General features: G+C 42.3%; 1 protein-coding gene across 5 annotated transcripts in view; it reads right to left on the minus strand.

The window, feature by feature from the left end:
- The window catches only part of KDM5C (lysine demethylase 5C), a 35,412-nt gene that overhangs the window by 4,162 nt on the left and 18,203 nt on the right, over positions 1-13,047 (minus strand). For all 5 annotated transcript variants that reach the window (XM_055122841.1, XM_055122845.1, XM_055122842.1 and 2 more), the window contains 7 exons: positions 8,865-8,984; positions 8,564-8,758; positions 3,075-3,256; positions 2,860-2,984; positions 2,586-2,733; positions 1,883-1,988; positions 620-978 (listed from right to left, as the gene is read on the minus strand). In XM_055122841.1, the coding sequence (XP_054978816.1) occupies positions 620-978; positions 1,883-1,988; positions 2,586-2,733; positions 2,860-2,984; positions 3,075-3,256; positions 8,564-8,758; positions 8,865-8,984 (1,235 nt within the window). The remainder of the gene's footprint in view (positions 1-619; positions 979-1,882; positions 1,989-2,585; positions 2,734-2,859; positions 2,985-3,074; positions 3,257-8,563; positions 8,759-8,864; positions 8,985-13,047) is intronic.

Below are 13,047 nucleotides of genomic sequence, written 5' to 3' on the forward strand. Positions count from 1 at the left end.
GTAGAGAAAAAAAGAGAGCTCAGTTTGGGATGGTCTGCCTGACCACGACATACATCAGCACGAACCCCTAGAGCTACTTGGGACTACTTGCTTAAACTCTGCCTGTGGGTAGTCGTCAGTCCTCATGTGTTCCAGACTGTATGTAAGCAACTCCTGACAGTCTTTTCTCTTTTTTGGCTTTTGGGACATACCTGATGGTATTCAGGAGACCAAGCAATGCTAGGGTTCAAAACCATCCAATGTTTTTGTTTGTGTGCAGCCTTCTGGCAGTGCCTACAGGCAACCTGTGGCATTAATCTAGTTCCAGAGTTTGTCAGATTTGCCTGTGCATAGTCTCTTTTGACCAACATGTCTATTGGCTTGTTGGTATTTGTGTCTCTGTTGTGTTCATGTTGGCCCATGGAGTTAGTCTTCCATACACCTACATAGCTATAACTTCCCCATAAATCTCTGCCTCTATGATATTAAAAACACATATATAAACACATATTATGTTACATTTTTTCTAAAGGGAACAAAAGAAGGGAGGAAAGTCTTGCCCAAAGCCACTCATGAGCATCATTTTTAGCTTCTCTTTGAAGGTTGGGGTGTAAGAGGGAATGCAGGAGGCTGGACTTACCTGGCCTCCAGGCAGAGGTGGGCCTTTTCCTCCCAACGTTCAGCAATAGTCAGCAGCTCCTGCAGCTCAGCCTGGGCCTTATCCACAGCAGGGCTAGGGGCCACATTGGCACCCGCAACCAATAGTCCCCTCATGACAGCCAGGGTGCCCCTTTGAGCTGATGGGGCCAGCGTGCGCTTTACCTCATCCAGCCACCGTGCCTGTTCCACCTGGCGTTGAAGCTGCTGTGCCTCAGGCACTTCTACCCCCAGCTGCTGTCCCCTCTCCAACAGGGACTGCAGAAGCCCTGGACTAGAGGGCAGTGAGGCAAGGGCCTCACAGGCCTCAGTCTGGTAGGCCTCCACCTGTTCCAGGATACCCTACAGGGACAAAGGATGAAGAGCAAATTCCTCAGGTGGGACCAGTTAAGAGGTGCTACAGATACCCTTGCCCCACCTACCTTAGGACCCTCTAGTTTTTTGGGAAAGAGACTAACATAGCTGGACTCTCCTCCACCAAGCCTTAGGACAGTGGTTCCTAACATTCACTGCCTTCTCAAATATACTTTGGGAGGCTTATTAAAATATAGATTCTTGTAAATTCTTAATAGAAACGGGCCAGGAATCTGTTGTATTTATGCCCCCGTAGGAGTCTAAACTATAGCACCAGGAGACCTTCTACCCCAAAAATGCTCTGCTGTGCTTGCCCTTCTCACAAATACCTATGCTCACCTTGCTGTCCACTGCCTTCTCCATCCCATTTCTTTTTTATAGGGGGGGCCTTTTGGGGTCACACCCAGTTATGCTAAGGGGTTATTCCTGGCTCTGCACTCAGGAGTTACAACTGGCAGTGCTCAGCATCCATATGGGATGCTAGGGATTGAACCCAGGTTGGCCACATGCAAGGCAAACGCCCAACCCGCTGTACTGCTACTCCGGTCCCTCTCTATTTCATTTCACTGACTGAATGTGACTCAGTTTTTCAGGCTCACAAACCTTGTTTGTTCCATCTCCTCTTCCACCTCCACCAGGAAACATTCCCTGACTCTGCAGCCCGTACTCATACCCTTGCCAGCTATCCCCTCCCTCCAATTCTACTTCTAAAAGACACTCACTAGACCTTTGCCTCCTATCTCTCATCTTCTTCCCACTCCACCCCTGCCCCAAAATATGCATCCTGTCTTGCTCAAATACTTGAAGCTTTTAAGGGAGCCAACAGTGGCCTGCTGCTCAGAGTTCCGCAATCCCCGATCCCTCAATAGCACTCAAGCCCACCCATTCTCACCTTGACATCCCCAATCTGGTGCATGGCACAAGGCAGGTTGTTCATCTGATCCAGAAAAGCCCGGAGCTCATCCAGGGTCATCTGTAGACCAGGTATCCTGTGGGGGCTATGGAAGTTTCACATGTGGGGTTTCAAGTTCATATCCAGTACCCTCCCTACAGCTCTCTGCTCAGACCCAATACCTTTCCTCCAGCCTAACTTGACCTCTTATACTAAACAGTTTCCCCCAGGAAAAACCACCCAGATTAGAGGAAGGGTCTTAATAACAGGAGCTTATTTGTGACAAGAAGAATCAGAAGAGAGTACCACTTGATATGTGCAGAGGGTGAAATTTAGAAACCAATGCCAAGAAAAGATGGAATTCTCAGTCCATTGTCTACCATGAACTTTAAAGCTATCAGGTTAATATAACTTACTTGCTGCACAAAAAAATCTCTCTGCATATTTGGAATCTCCTCTAGGTACCAATAAAATAAAAGCATTTGTAGTTTCCACTGCACTGAGGGTCTATTCTGTACTGTAACTGCCTGGTCTGTCTCCCTTCCGAATGCTTCCCAGGCCACCTCACAATGCAGTGTTTATCCACTTCCTACTGAAGTCCAGTCTGTATCATGATTACTCAAGAATCCATCCTTTGTAGTACTTTTCCTAGACACTGGATTCTCAGTAGGCTATTTCTACCCAACACCTCATGCTACCATACCCAGGTTCCTGGCCACTGACAAGTCCTAGAGCCCGGGACACACAAGCTTCTGCCTCACTCAAGCAGTTCTTCAATCGCTGTAGCAGCTCACTGTTAGGGAATCTCCTCTCACGGGCCTCAGATTCTAGTGCCCTCAGTTCTTCAAGGCCTGGAGAGAGAAAAGAGTAGTAAGGAGTAAGTAGTATTGAGTAAAGACAAAGGAAGAGGGTGAAGCTCTGTTAAGAGAAGGGAATAGAACTTGCCTGTGGAGTCCCTCCATCCCCCCATCACTCACTGCGCTTCCGCCCATCTTCCACCTCCAGGGCCATTCGCACTTTGTTGGCCCACGTGTCAAAGGATTCGGCCCGAACCTTCAGCTTATGAAGCATGGCAGGAAGCTCATCCAAGGTATATCGATACCTGGGGAAAGAAGGCGGGCAGGAGCACATCTAGTCCAGCTCTATTATCTTCCTCCTTAACCCCATTCCTCCAGGTTAACCCTCTGCTCACCGCAGGTACTGTCGGCTACTGGAGCACTTGCAGAGGTCATTGATGTGGGAAAGGCAAACAAGGCCATCTGGGCAGTCATAGCAGGCCAAGGCAGATAAGAAGCATGTGGTCTTACACTTGATGCACTGACGCTCATCATCGGGGAGCAGTTCAAAAGCCTCTCGCTCAGCTTCTGTGATACCCTAGGGGCATACCAACACATGCATATTACAATCTCAATTTAAAAATAATTTGACCTATAATTGCCCAATTTTTCACATATGATAGTCCAGCTTTCCAGTGCAACTTTACAAACACAGTATAAATTGAGTAGAGACCATACACTGTGACTTTTGATCTTTTCCTAGGCAAATATTTTATGGTAAGGTTCTTGTGATGCTGGGGAGTGGCAGTGAGCAACAGTTTAGTAAACCATGTCATGTAGTTTAATGAATTATGAGATAAAGTTAACACTATTACAAAGATGGCTTTGTTAGGTTATCCTGCCAATTGTAGGCTACTATTAAGTGTTCTTAGTCTATTTAAGGTAGTGTAGACTAAGCAATGATGTTTGATAAATTAGGTTTATTGAGATGTAACACCATCATAAGCAAAGATCTGTATATAGAACCAGAACGAGGCCAGAGAAACCCTAATCTCAGCTACCATTAAGCCCCACTCCACTTGAGAATCAAATCTGTATGGAGAGCTGTGCAGAAAACCAAACTCCAATGAACACACTACCTCTAAAAACTTCAGACTTGTATTGGAAAGATAGTACAGCAGGCAAGGCACTTGCCTTGCAAGCAGCTGACCTGGGTTTGATGCCGGGCATCCCATATAGTTCCCTGACCATTGCCAGGAGTGATTCCTGAGTGCAGAGCCAGGTATAATCCTTGAACGTTGCCAGATGTGGCCCAAAAACAAACAAAAAAGAAAACAACTTCAGAGTCTAGGGGCCAGAGCAACAATACAGCATGTAGGGTATTTTGTCTTGCATAGGACCATCCTGAGTTCAGTCCTGGGCACCATATATGGTCCCGAGAACCACCAGGAATGATCTCTGAGCATAGAGCCAGGAGTAAGCCTGGAGCACCTCTGGGTGTGTTCCCCAAAACTAAAACTTCAATCCCTCTAAAGTGGGGAAATCACAAACCTAAAGGAACAAGAGGAAGAAAAAATCAGGTAAGATAGCTGAAAGGGCTCTTTGGATGAGAGAAGGTAAGGAAAGTGGTGGGCTAAGGCACCAAAAAGACACCAAAATATGGGAGTGGCCAAGTCAAAGGCCTAGTACTAGAGAAGAACAATGACTTCTAGTGATTTAGTACGCACTGTATTCTATGCATTATGTCAGCTGCTTAGTAGGAACACATACTGTGTACACCTGTATGACTTATAGAAATACAACTCTGAATGCTTGTAACCAGTGTTTAATGATACATTTTTAAAATTTTAATAACACAGATTCCAAACCTAAACTGAGACTTCATCTGCTTGATCTGCAAAAATAGAGGGAAATAATTAAAATAAATGGAATAATTGAAAAACAATGCTATACATTGTAACAAATTTTAGAATTTTATTATCTTGGGGGGCTGGAGTGATAGCACAGCAGTAGGGCATTTGCCTTGAACGCGGCTGACCCGGGTTTGATTCCTCCGCCTCTCTTGGAGAGCCTGGAAAGCTACCAAGAGTATCTTGCCCACACGGCAGAGCCTAGCAAGCTACCCGTGGCGTATTCAATATGCCAGAAACAGTAACGACTAAGTCTCACAATGGAGACGTTACTGGTGCCCGCTCTAGCAAATCGATGAGCAACGTGATGACAGTGATGATCTTGGGGGGCTTGGTGGCCACAATAGGTGGTGCTCAGGGGTCACCCGCAGTGTTATTCAGGGACCATGCAGTGGTGAAGATTAAACCAAGGTTGGCTATATGATCTCTCCAGCCCAAATTTTAGGATTTTAAGGGGACATTTTGAGTAGAACAATTGTCTTCTATACTGACTTTAATACCTAATACTGCACAATATGGTTGCATTGTACTTTACAAATCTCAATGGCACGTCTTAGTTGTATGGTCTTGAGTATATCATTTAAACCTCTGTGCATCAGGTCCGAGAAATAGTATAACAGACTGAATATCTGCTGTACATCCAGTGGATGGTGTTCAATCCCCACCACCCCATATGATACCAAGTCCTGCTCAGAGTAATCCCTGAGTTCAGAGCCAGGAGTGAGCCCTGAGCTAGGTATCGCATGCACATATGCACATATGCACACGCACACACACACACACACACATGCACATGCACACACACACAAACCCAACCCAACCCCCCTAAAATACTAATTTCAGTTCCCATATCTTGTAAAATGGAGATAAAGTACCATCTGCATCCGACTGGTAATGAGGATTAATAAATCATAAAAGTATCTTGGAACTCATAATAAGTAGAATCATAAAAAACCCTAAGAAGAATAAAGTTGAACATTACCTACCTTAATTTCAAACTATACTACACATAGGCCAATGGAACAAAACCAAGTCTAGAAAGAAACCCTCACAGATAACCAACACTATATAAGGTATTATAGAGCACTCAAATAGGAAAGGATAATCTTTTCAACAAATGTTGGCAAAAAACTAGATGATAATATACAGAAGAATGAAACTGACCCCTTTCTTAAACTGCTTATGAAAAAGTAATTTGGAAATGAATTAAAAACTTAAATCTAAGACCTAAAACAGCAAAATTTCTAGAATAAAGCATAGGGAAACAACTCCTTAATATTGGTCTAGGCAATGTGTTTTGGAATGACACCAAAAGCAAGAGCAACAAAAGCAAAAAATAAGTGGCACTACATAAAAATAAAAGTATCTGGAGAGCAAAGAACAAATAACAAAACAAAAAAGCCATCTATGAAATGTGAGAAAACATCTGCAAATTATCTTAACTACTAACTGGTTACAAAATAAGCAACTCATACAACAAAAATAGTAACAAAAGATCTAACCGAAAATGAAAATATGGCCCAGGAACCTGTACGGACAAGAAAATGACCGATATGGACATGAAGAGATGCTCAACATCACCATCATCATCAGGGTCAGGTCGCACCAGATTCATCACACCAGTTCTTAACTTGACCATATCAAGGTCACAATGAGGTATCACCTCATCCCCGGTGGAATGGCTTTCACCAAGAAAGACATTGAGTGAGGAAAATAGCTCAAAAGCCTTGTATACAGAAACCCCAAGTTTGATCCCAGCACTGCATGGTCCCTCAAACAGCTCTGGATGTGACTCTGGTGGATGCCAAGCATCAAACCTTCAGGCCTACACAGCCAAGTCAAGTATGGCTGGGACCACTCCTCAGCACTGCTTGGGAGACCAAAAAATGTTCAATTCAATAAATACTTACTTTCAGATAAGGATACCATCTTACAGATACCCATTTCACTAAGGAGGAACTAAATCTCAGAGAGAGTATAATAACTTACTGAAGAATCTGAGTGCAGTCAATTTTAACTCAAAAGCCAGAGATGCTCTAAGCTTAGATAAAGCCCCTTAATATTTTGGGGGGCTGAAGCAATAGCACAGCAGGCAGGGCGTTTGTCATGCATGCAGCCAACCCGGGTCCGATTCCCAGCATCCCATATGGTCCTCTGAGCACCGCCAGGGGTAATTCCTGAGTGCAAAGCCAGGAGTTACCCCTGTGCATGTCCAGGTGTGACCCAAAAAGAAAAAAAATATTTTTGATCATAGAATCCTCTGACAATAGGATACAAATGATGAGCCCACTCCTCAGAAAAGAACTCATATCATATTGTACAGACATTTAAATCTAAAGATACATGAATGCCGGGGCTAAAGGACAGCACAGCAGGTAGGGTGTTTGCCTTGCTCGCAGCCGACCCAGGTTCGATTCCCAGCATCCCATATAGTCCTCTGAGCACCGCCAGGGGTAATTCCTGAGTGCAGAGCCAGGAGTTACCCCTGTGCATGTCCAGGTGTGACCCAAAAAGAAAAAAAATATTTTTGATCATGGAATCCTCTGATAATAGGATACAAATGATGAGCTCTCTCCTCAGAAAAGAACTCATCATATTTTACAGATATTTAAATCTAAAGATATATGAATGTCGGGCTGGAGGATAGCACAGCAGGTAGGGTGTTTGCCTTGCTCGCAGCCGACCCAGGTTCGATTCCCAGCATCCCATATAGTCCTCTGAGCATCGCCAGGAGTAATTCCTGAGTGCAGAGCCAGGAGTAAACCCTGTGCATCGCCAGATGTGACCCCAAAAGCAAAAAAAATAGATACATGAATGTCAAGATGAGAAAATTGAATCTTTATATCGTGCACTGATTTCTTCTGGTAATATGGCATAGCCCCGTCACATCATTTAACAGCAACATGACCAGAGAGACAAAATAAAGCTAGGGAGAGCCCAGGGGCTGGCTCATCAATTAATGGCACAGACTGACAGCTCCTAAACTTCTAAACATTACAGCTACAACTTACCCCATTATCATAGAAACATTGTAAGTGAGCAGTGCAATACAAAAATTATTATTCATAGGTAGTAAAAGATCGCTCAAAGCCAGAATTCCTTTGCAACCACTCGAAGAAACCAAGTTAATTCCCTAATTAGGTAGTATGGTGCTTTAAGAAAGCAATCAGTCGACTCATAGACACATAGAATCGACATAGATGAGAAATCTCTAAGAGAACTACTTGGTAAAACTATTCTAATAGTCTGAGCTACTGCACCATCTGAATGTAGTCAAATAAAATTTCCCAAGAAATAACTCATATTTCAATTTTTCTTTGTCATTTATTAGCTATTCCAGTAATAATAGCTGCTATGCTACAAGCACAGTGATCAATATTATTCAAATTTTACAATCAACTCACAAGCTAGGTATTATTCGCATTTACCAAGTGAGAATATGGAGCTAAAGTGATAGTACAGTTAGGTAGGGCGCTTACCTTGCATGTGGCTGACCCAGGTTTGATCCCCAGCATCCCATATGGTCCCCTTAGCCCTGTTAGGAATGATCCCTGAGTGCAGAGCTAGGAGTAAGCCCTGAGCACTACCAGGTGTGCCACACACACCCTTACCTCCAAAAAAGTGAAAAAGTGAGTCCATGAAATTTTCAAGTTTTTCAGCTATTCAGCATTGGAGGTTTTATATGCTGGTTTGTCTTATTGGTTTATACAATGATGAGTAATATAATACTTCCTATGAGGCAGTTACTTAACAAAAACCTTAAAACCATTCATCTATCCAAAAATATAAGCACTATTATGATCTCCATTGTCAGATAGGATATGCTCAGTATAGTAAAGTAAATTAATGAGAATGGAACATGGTTTCTAATACCAATGTATCCAGCTCTTTTCACTACACCCCAAGATTAGAGGCTCCATGTTCCAGTTCTTGGCAATACTTATGCTTTCCCAACCTCTGCCAATTTAGGGTACCTAATCTTCCTCACCACCCACCTTTTCCAGCAAGGCCTTTCGTAGACGCCGCTCTTCCTGCACCATGATGAACATTTCCTTATGCACAGCTGCTGCCAGGTTCAGGTCTAGCTTCTCAGGGCAGGCAGCCATCTTGCAGATGAGTTCCTCATGGGAAAAGACACAATATCTCCGCAGTCGACGGTAGTGCTCAATGCACTGGCGCCCAGCCGGCAACTGTAGACAGATTCAAAGCTGAATGTGGTCAAATCTGGAGCATACTCAGCTTCCCAGGACCTGATGCTTTTCCCTGCCAGTCTAACATACAAAGCTTTAAACTTACCCAGTCTGCTGTGCAAAAGTTGACAGCCTCAGCAAAGTTGTAGCCTTGGTTGAAGCCACTATGGTAAGCCCGGGGAAAGGTTATGACAAATTCTCCTGCACACTGGTTTGTACGAACAACCTGAGAAAGAAAAGCAAACCAAGGTAAGTGAGACAGATTTTCCAGTCTACAAAACTGGATCTGAGTTCAGAGTCCTCAAAGGAGTCAAAGGAAAGTCTCAGAGAATACAGATTTCCAGACCCTCCACTCTGAAAATAATCACTGGTCCCTAGACTCAAGAATTTTATTTGTATTAACAAATCAAACACTTCAACCCAAAGTTAAAAATGTACATACTAAAATATTGCGATTTCCCTAGTAATTTTACAAAAATTAAGCATATCGGCTTTTATTAAGCTGGCCAAGATTTATTAATATTTCTTTTGTTTTTGGCTTTTTGGGTCACACCTGGCGATGCTCAGGGGTTAGTCCTGGCTTTGTACTCAGGAATTACTCCTGGTGGTGCTTGGGGGACCATATGGGATGTTGGGGCCCAAAACCCGGGTCAGCCATGTACAAGGCAAACACCCTGCCTACTATACTATCACTCCGGCAACAATATTTCTTTTTAACTTCAAAAAGTTCTATAAGATATTATGGTATCAGCAAGCCTTATCATTCTCTACTCCTCAGAGCCAATTCTGGCATTTACCGTATCAACCCTAAAACATAACTCTGGATTGTATCAAAAGTGATTTGGCTGAGACAATACCTCAAATGGCTAGATTTGCTTTGCCTGGGGCCTAGGTTTGATCCCTGGCACTGCAAAGTCCCACAAGTAACACTGGGTATGAGCACACCCACCCAGAATAAATATCTCCCAGGGACAGAGAGGGCTCAGTGGTCAGGCCTAGGATACTCTAGGACCTGAGTTTGAACCCTGGCACTAAACACACCATCTGGCCCAGTTGGTCAAGTATTACTGGGAATGGCCCCTTGGTATCCTGAGCAGTTTGGGAGGTACCAAAAAAAGTGACTTCCTGCCTTTCTTGACAATGTCCAATCCTTTCTGGTCAATTTTCTGCTATTCATTTTGTTTCCAGAGCAACCACATCCAGTGGTGCTCAAGGGACCATGTGATGCCAGGGATCAAACCTGGGACTCCTGTATGCAGAACATGTGCACAGCCCACTAAGCTATCTCTCAGGTCCTTCCTTCTGAACTCTATCATTTGAATTTTATTGTTGTTGCAGTGCCAGGGAACTTAAAGGTAATACAAGGGGACATTAACTTTAGTTTAAGTGTTGGGGATCAAACCTGGAGGCCTCACACATACAATACACATGCTTTATCACTTGAGCCACATTCCTTAAACCCCTATTATTTGATTAAACTACCGAGATGAATTCTCTATCTTTTCCCATCTTCATCTGTTTATTCTATTTCTGAAAGATTTTTTTCAACTAAATTTTTAAAAATATCTTCATTTAATTTATAAGAGCTTTGATTTTTGTTCTATGTTCTTTTGTTGTTGTTGTTGTTGTTGTTTTTGCTTTTTTTGGTCACACCTGGCGATGCACAGGGGTTACTCCTGGCGGTGCTCAGGGGACCATATGGGATGCTGGGAATTGAACCCGGGTCGGCCGCAAGCAAGGCAAACACCCTATCTGCTGTGCTATCGCTCCAGCCCCCATTTTGTTCTATGTTCTTTGTAAAGAATATCCTGTCCTTATTTGTTAAGATGCTGAGATTTTACTTTCCATCTTTTTCACCTTAAGTTTATTTCTCCTTGTTCCTCCTATTTTCTTTTTCTTTTGCTTGGTTCTATTTTGCTCTTAAATGCAAAAAATTCCTTAATTGTCTACTAATTTGTGGCTGTATACTATCTCTCACTGCCTGCCATACCATTTTTAGTAATGCACAATAAAAAAGGGCTGCACCCCATTTATTTGCAAAAAATCTGGAATACAATCTAAATAAATGACTGTGCAGTGAGCCCTATACTTTTATACTAAAGAGATGACTAGGCTGAAGAGAAGCTCTGAAGACTACTGTGAGCTTCATTGTAGGGTGATCTAACTGAGACATTTTTTTTTAATTGCTTTTAGCCACACCTACCTGGTGGTGCGCTCAGGGCCTAGCTCAGTGATCAGAAATCACTCCCAGAGGGCTCGGGGATACCAGATAATGAACCCAGGTTGACATGCAAGTCAAGTACCCTACCCACTGTACTATTGCTCTGATCCAACATGAGCCATTTAGTTTGGGAACTCTAGGTCTCTCCATTTGTACAAGATTTCCTAGAAATGATCTCACCCTTGCCTAGAAGAAGGTCGTTGGCCTTCATAGACAGGGAGTTCTAGTAGTATGTAATACTGTAAATGTGAAAATCAAGACTGCAATAACAACCTTTTAATATTTACTAAATGATATAGCACTAGCCCATAAATTTTACAGATTTGAAAACAGTCCCACAAATTTTAAGGAGCACAGTCAAAAGTAGAACTTATGCTTTTGACCCTTTGTCTCAACCTGCACCACCTCATTTTGTCAATGTCACTTGTGTCTCCTACGCAGTTATTTAGAAAACCTTTCCTTACATTCTGCAGCTGTTAAAAATGATCTATATGTCATTTTATTATCAACTAATAAGTGGAAAAACAAAATGTGGTATAGTCATACAATGGGACAGTATTTCTCCGTAAAGAGCAATGAATGTCTAACAACATGCTACATGGATAAACCTTGAAAAGATCATGCTAACTGAAAGACACAAAAGACCACATTATCCCATTCATTTTAACTCTCCAGAAAAGGCAAAAAGAGAAGCAGATTACATTTGCCTGAAAAGAAAGGTTGGAAAGGAGAGTGACTGCATAAGGCATGAGGGATCTTTTAGGGGTGAGTCTAAAACTGAACTGTAATGATGATAACTTTGTAAATTCATTGAACTGTGAATTCACTTAGTGTGAATTTTACGGTATGTATATCATACTGCAATAAAGCCTTTAAAAATACGCTGATAGTTTGTAGTAAGGAAGCAAAAATTAGAGGCCGAAGAAACAATACAGTGGATAAGGCCAAATAGGTTTCAATTCCTGGCATTTCAAATGTACCCCTAAGCATCACCAGGAATGATCCCCAAGCATAAAGCCAGGAATTGGCTAGCTGTGGCCCAAAAACAAAAAAATAAAGCAAAAATCATCTTAGATAAGCACTGTCCAACAGAAATATAATGCCGGTTACATACATACTTTTACATTTTAAAAGTGCCACCATTATATAAAAAGTAGGGGCAGGTACAATTAATTTCAATGTATTTTAATTTAATGTATCAATACTATTTCAATGAGCAATTAACATACAAAAGTACTAGTGAGATAATTTTATATCCTTTATTTCATAACAAATCTTGAAATTCGACATGTGTTTTATACATTCTGTACATTTCAGCTGGAATTAGCTGTTTTGTTTTGTTTAACACACACTAAAGGAAAAGACAATGTACTAGGCCATGGTTTCTTAAAATTTTGCATTCAAGAGCCCTCTTCCCCCATAAATTTTTACATGACATCTAGATATATAGGTATACAAATCATTTACTGATAACAGACCATAAACGTTTTGTCTAGAGCACTATTACAACAGGTCAGGGCGCTTGCCTTGTACAGGGCTAACCAAGACTTGATCCCTAGCATTCCATATGGTTCCCCCAGCACCACCAGAAGTTAATTCCTGAGTGCAGAGTCAGGAGTAACCTCTGAGCATTTCTGAATGTGGCCCCCCTCAACAAACAAACAAAAACATAAAAATTAATTTAAGACAAATGATGGTATCAAATAATGGTAAACCCTTGGCTCTGGATTATAGAAATGAAAATGCCAAGGAATGAGGCAAACTGACAATAACAGAAAGATCAAGAGTCTTGAACATTTTGGTAATTTAGAGGTGAGGTAAGTAGGTATCAAAACCATGAGTCAACACTAGTTAAGCATGTGACCCTAACTACAATAATTTTTCTTTTAATGAGTTTGCTAAGGCAGCCAGGTGAGGACGAAGGAAACCTTAGGTCATCAGTGGAGGGACACTGACACTGGCTTGGATGGAGCTGAAACACTAAATGCTGGGATCTCTGTTAGAAATAGCTTTATAATTTTTTTAAAGGATTGCAGGGGTTGGGGGATGGGGGGAAGCACAGCTCCAC

Source organism: Sorex araneus, chromosome X (genome assembly GCF_027595985.1).
Source record: "Sorex araneus isolate mSorAra2 chromosome X, mSorAra2.pri, whole genome shotgun sequence".
In the NCBI taxonomy this organism is placed as follows: domain Eukaryota; kingdom Metazoa; phylum Chordata; class Mammalia; order Eulipotyphla; family Soricidae; genus Sorex; species Sorex araneus.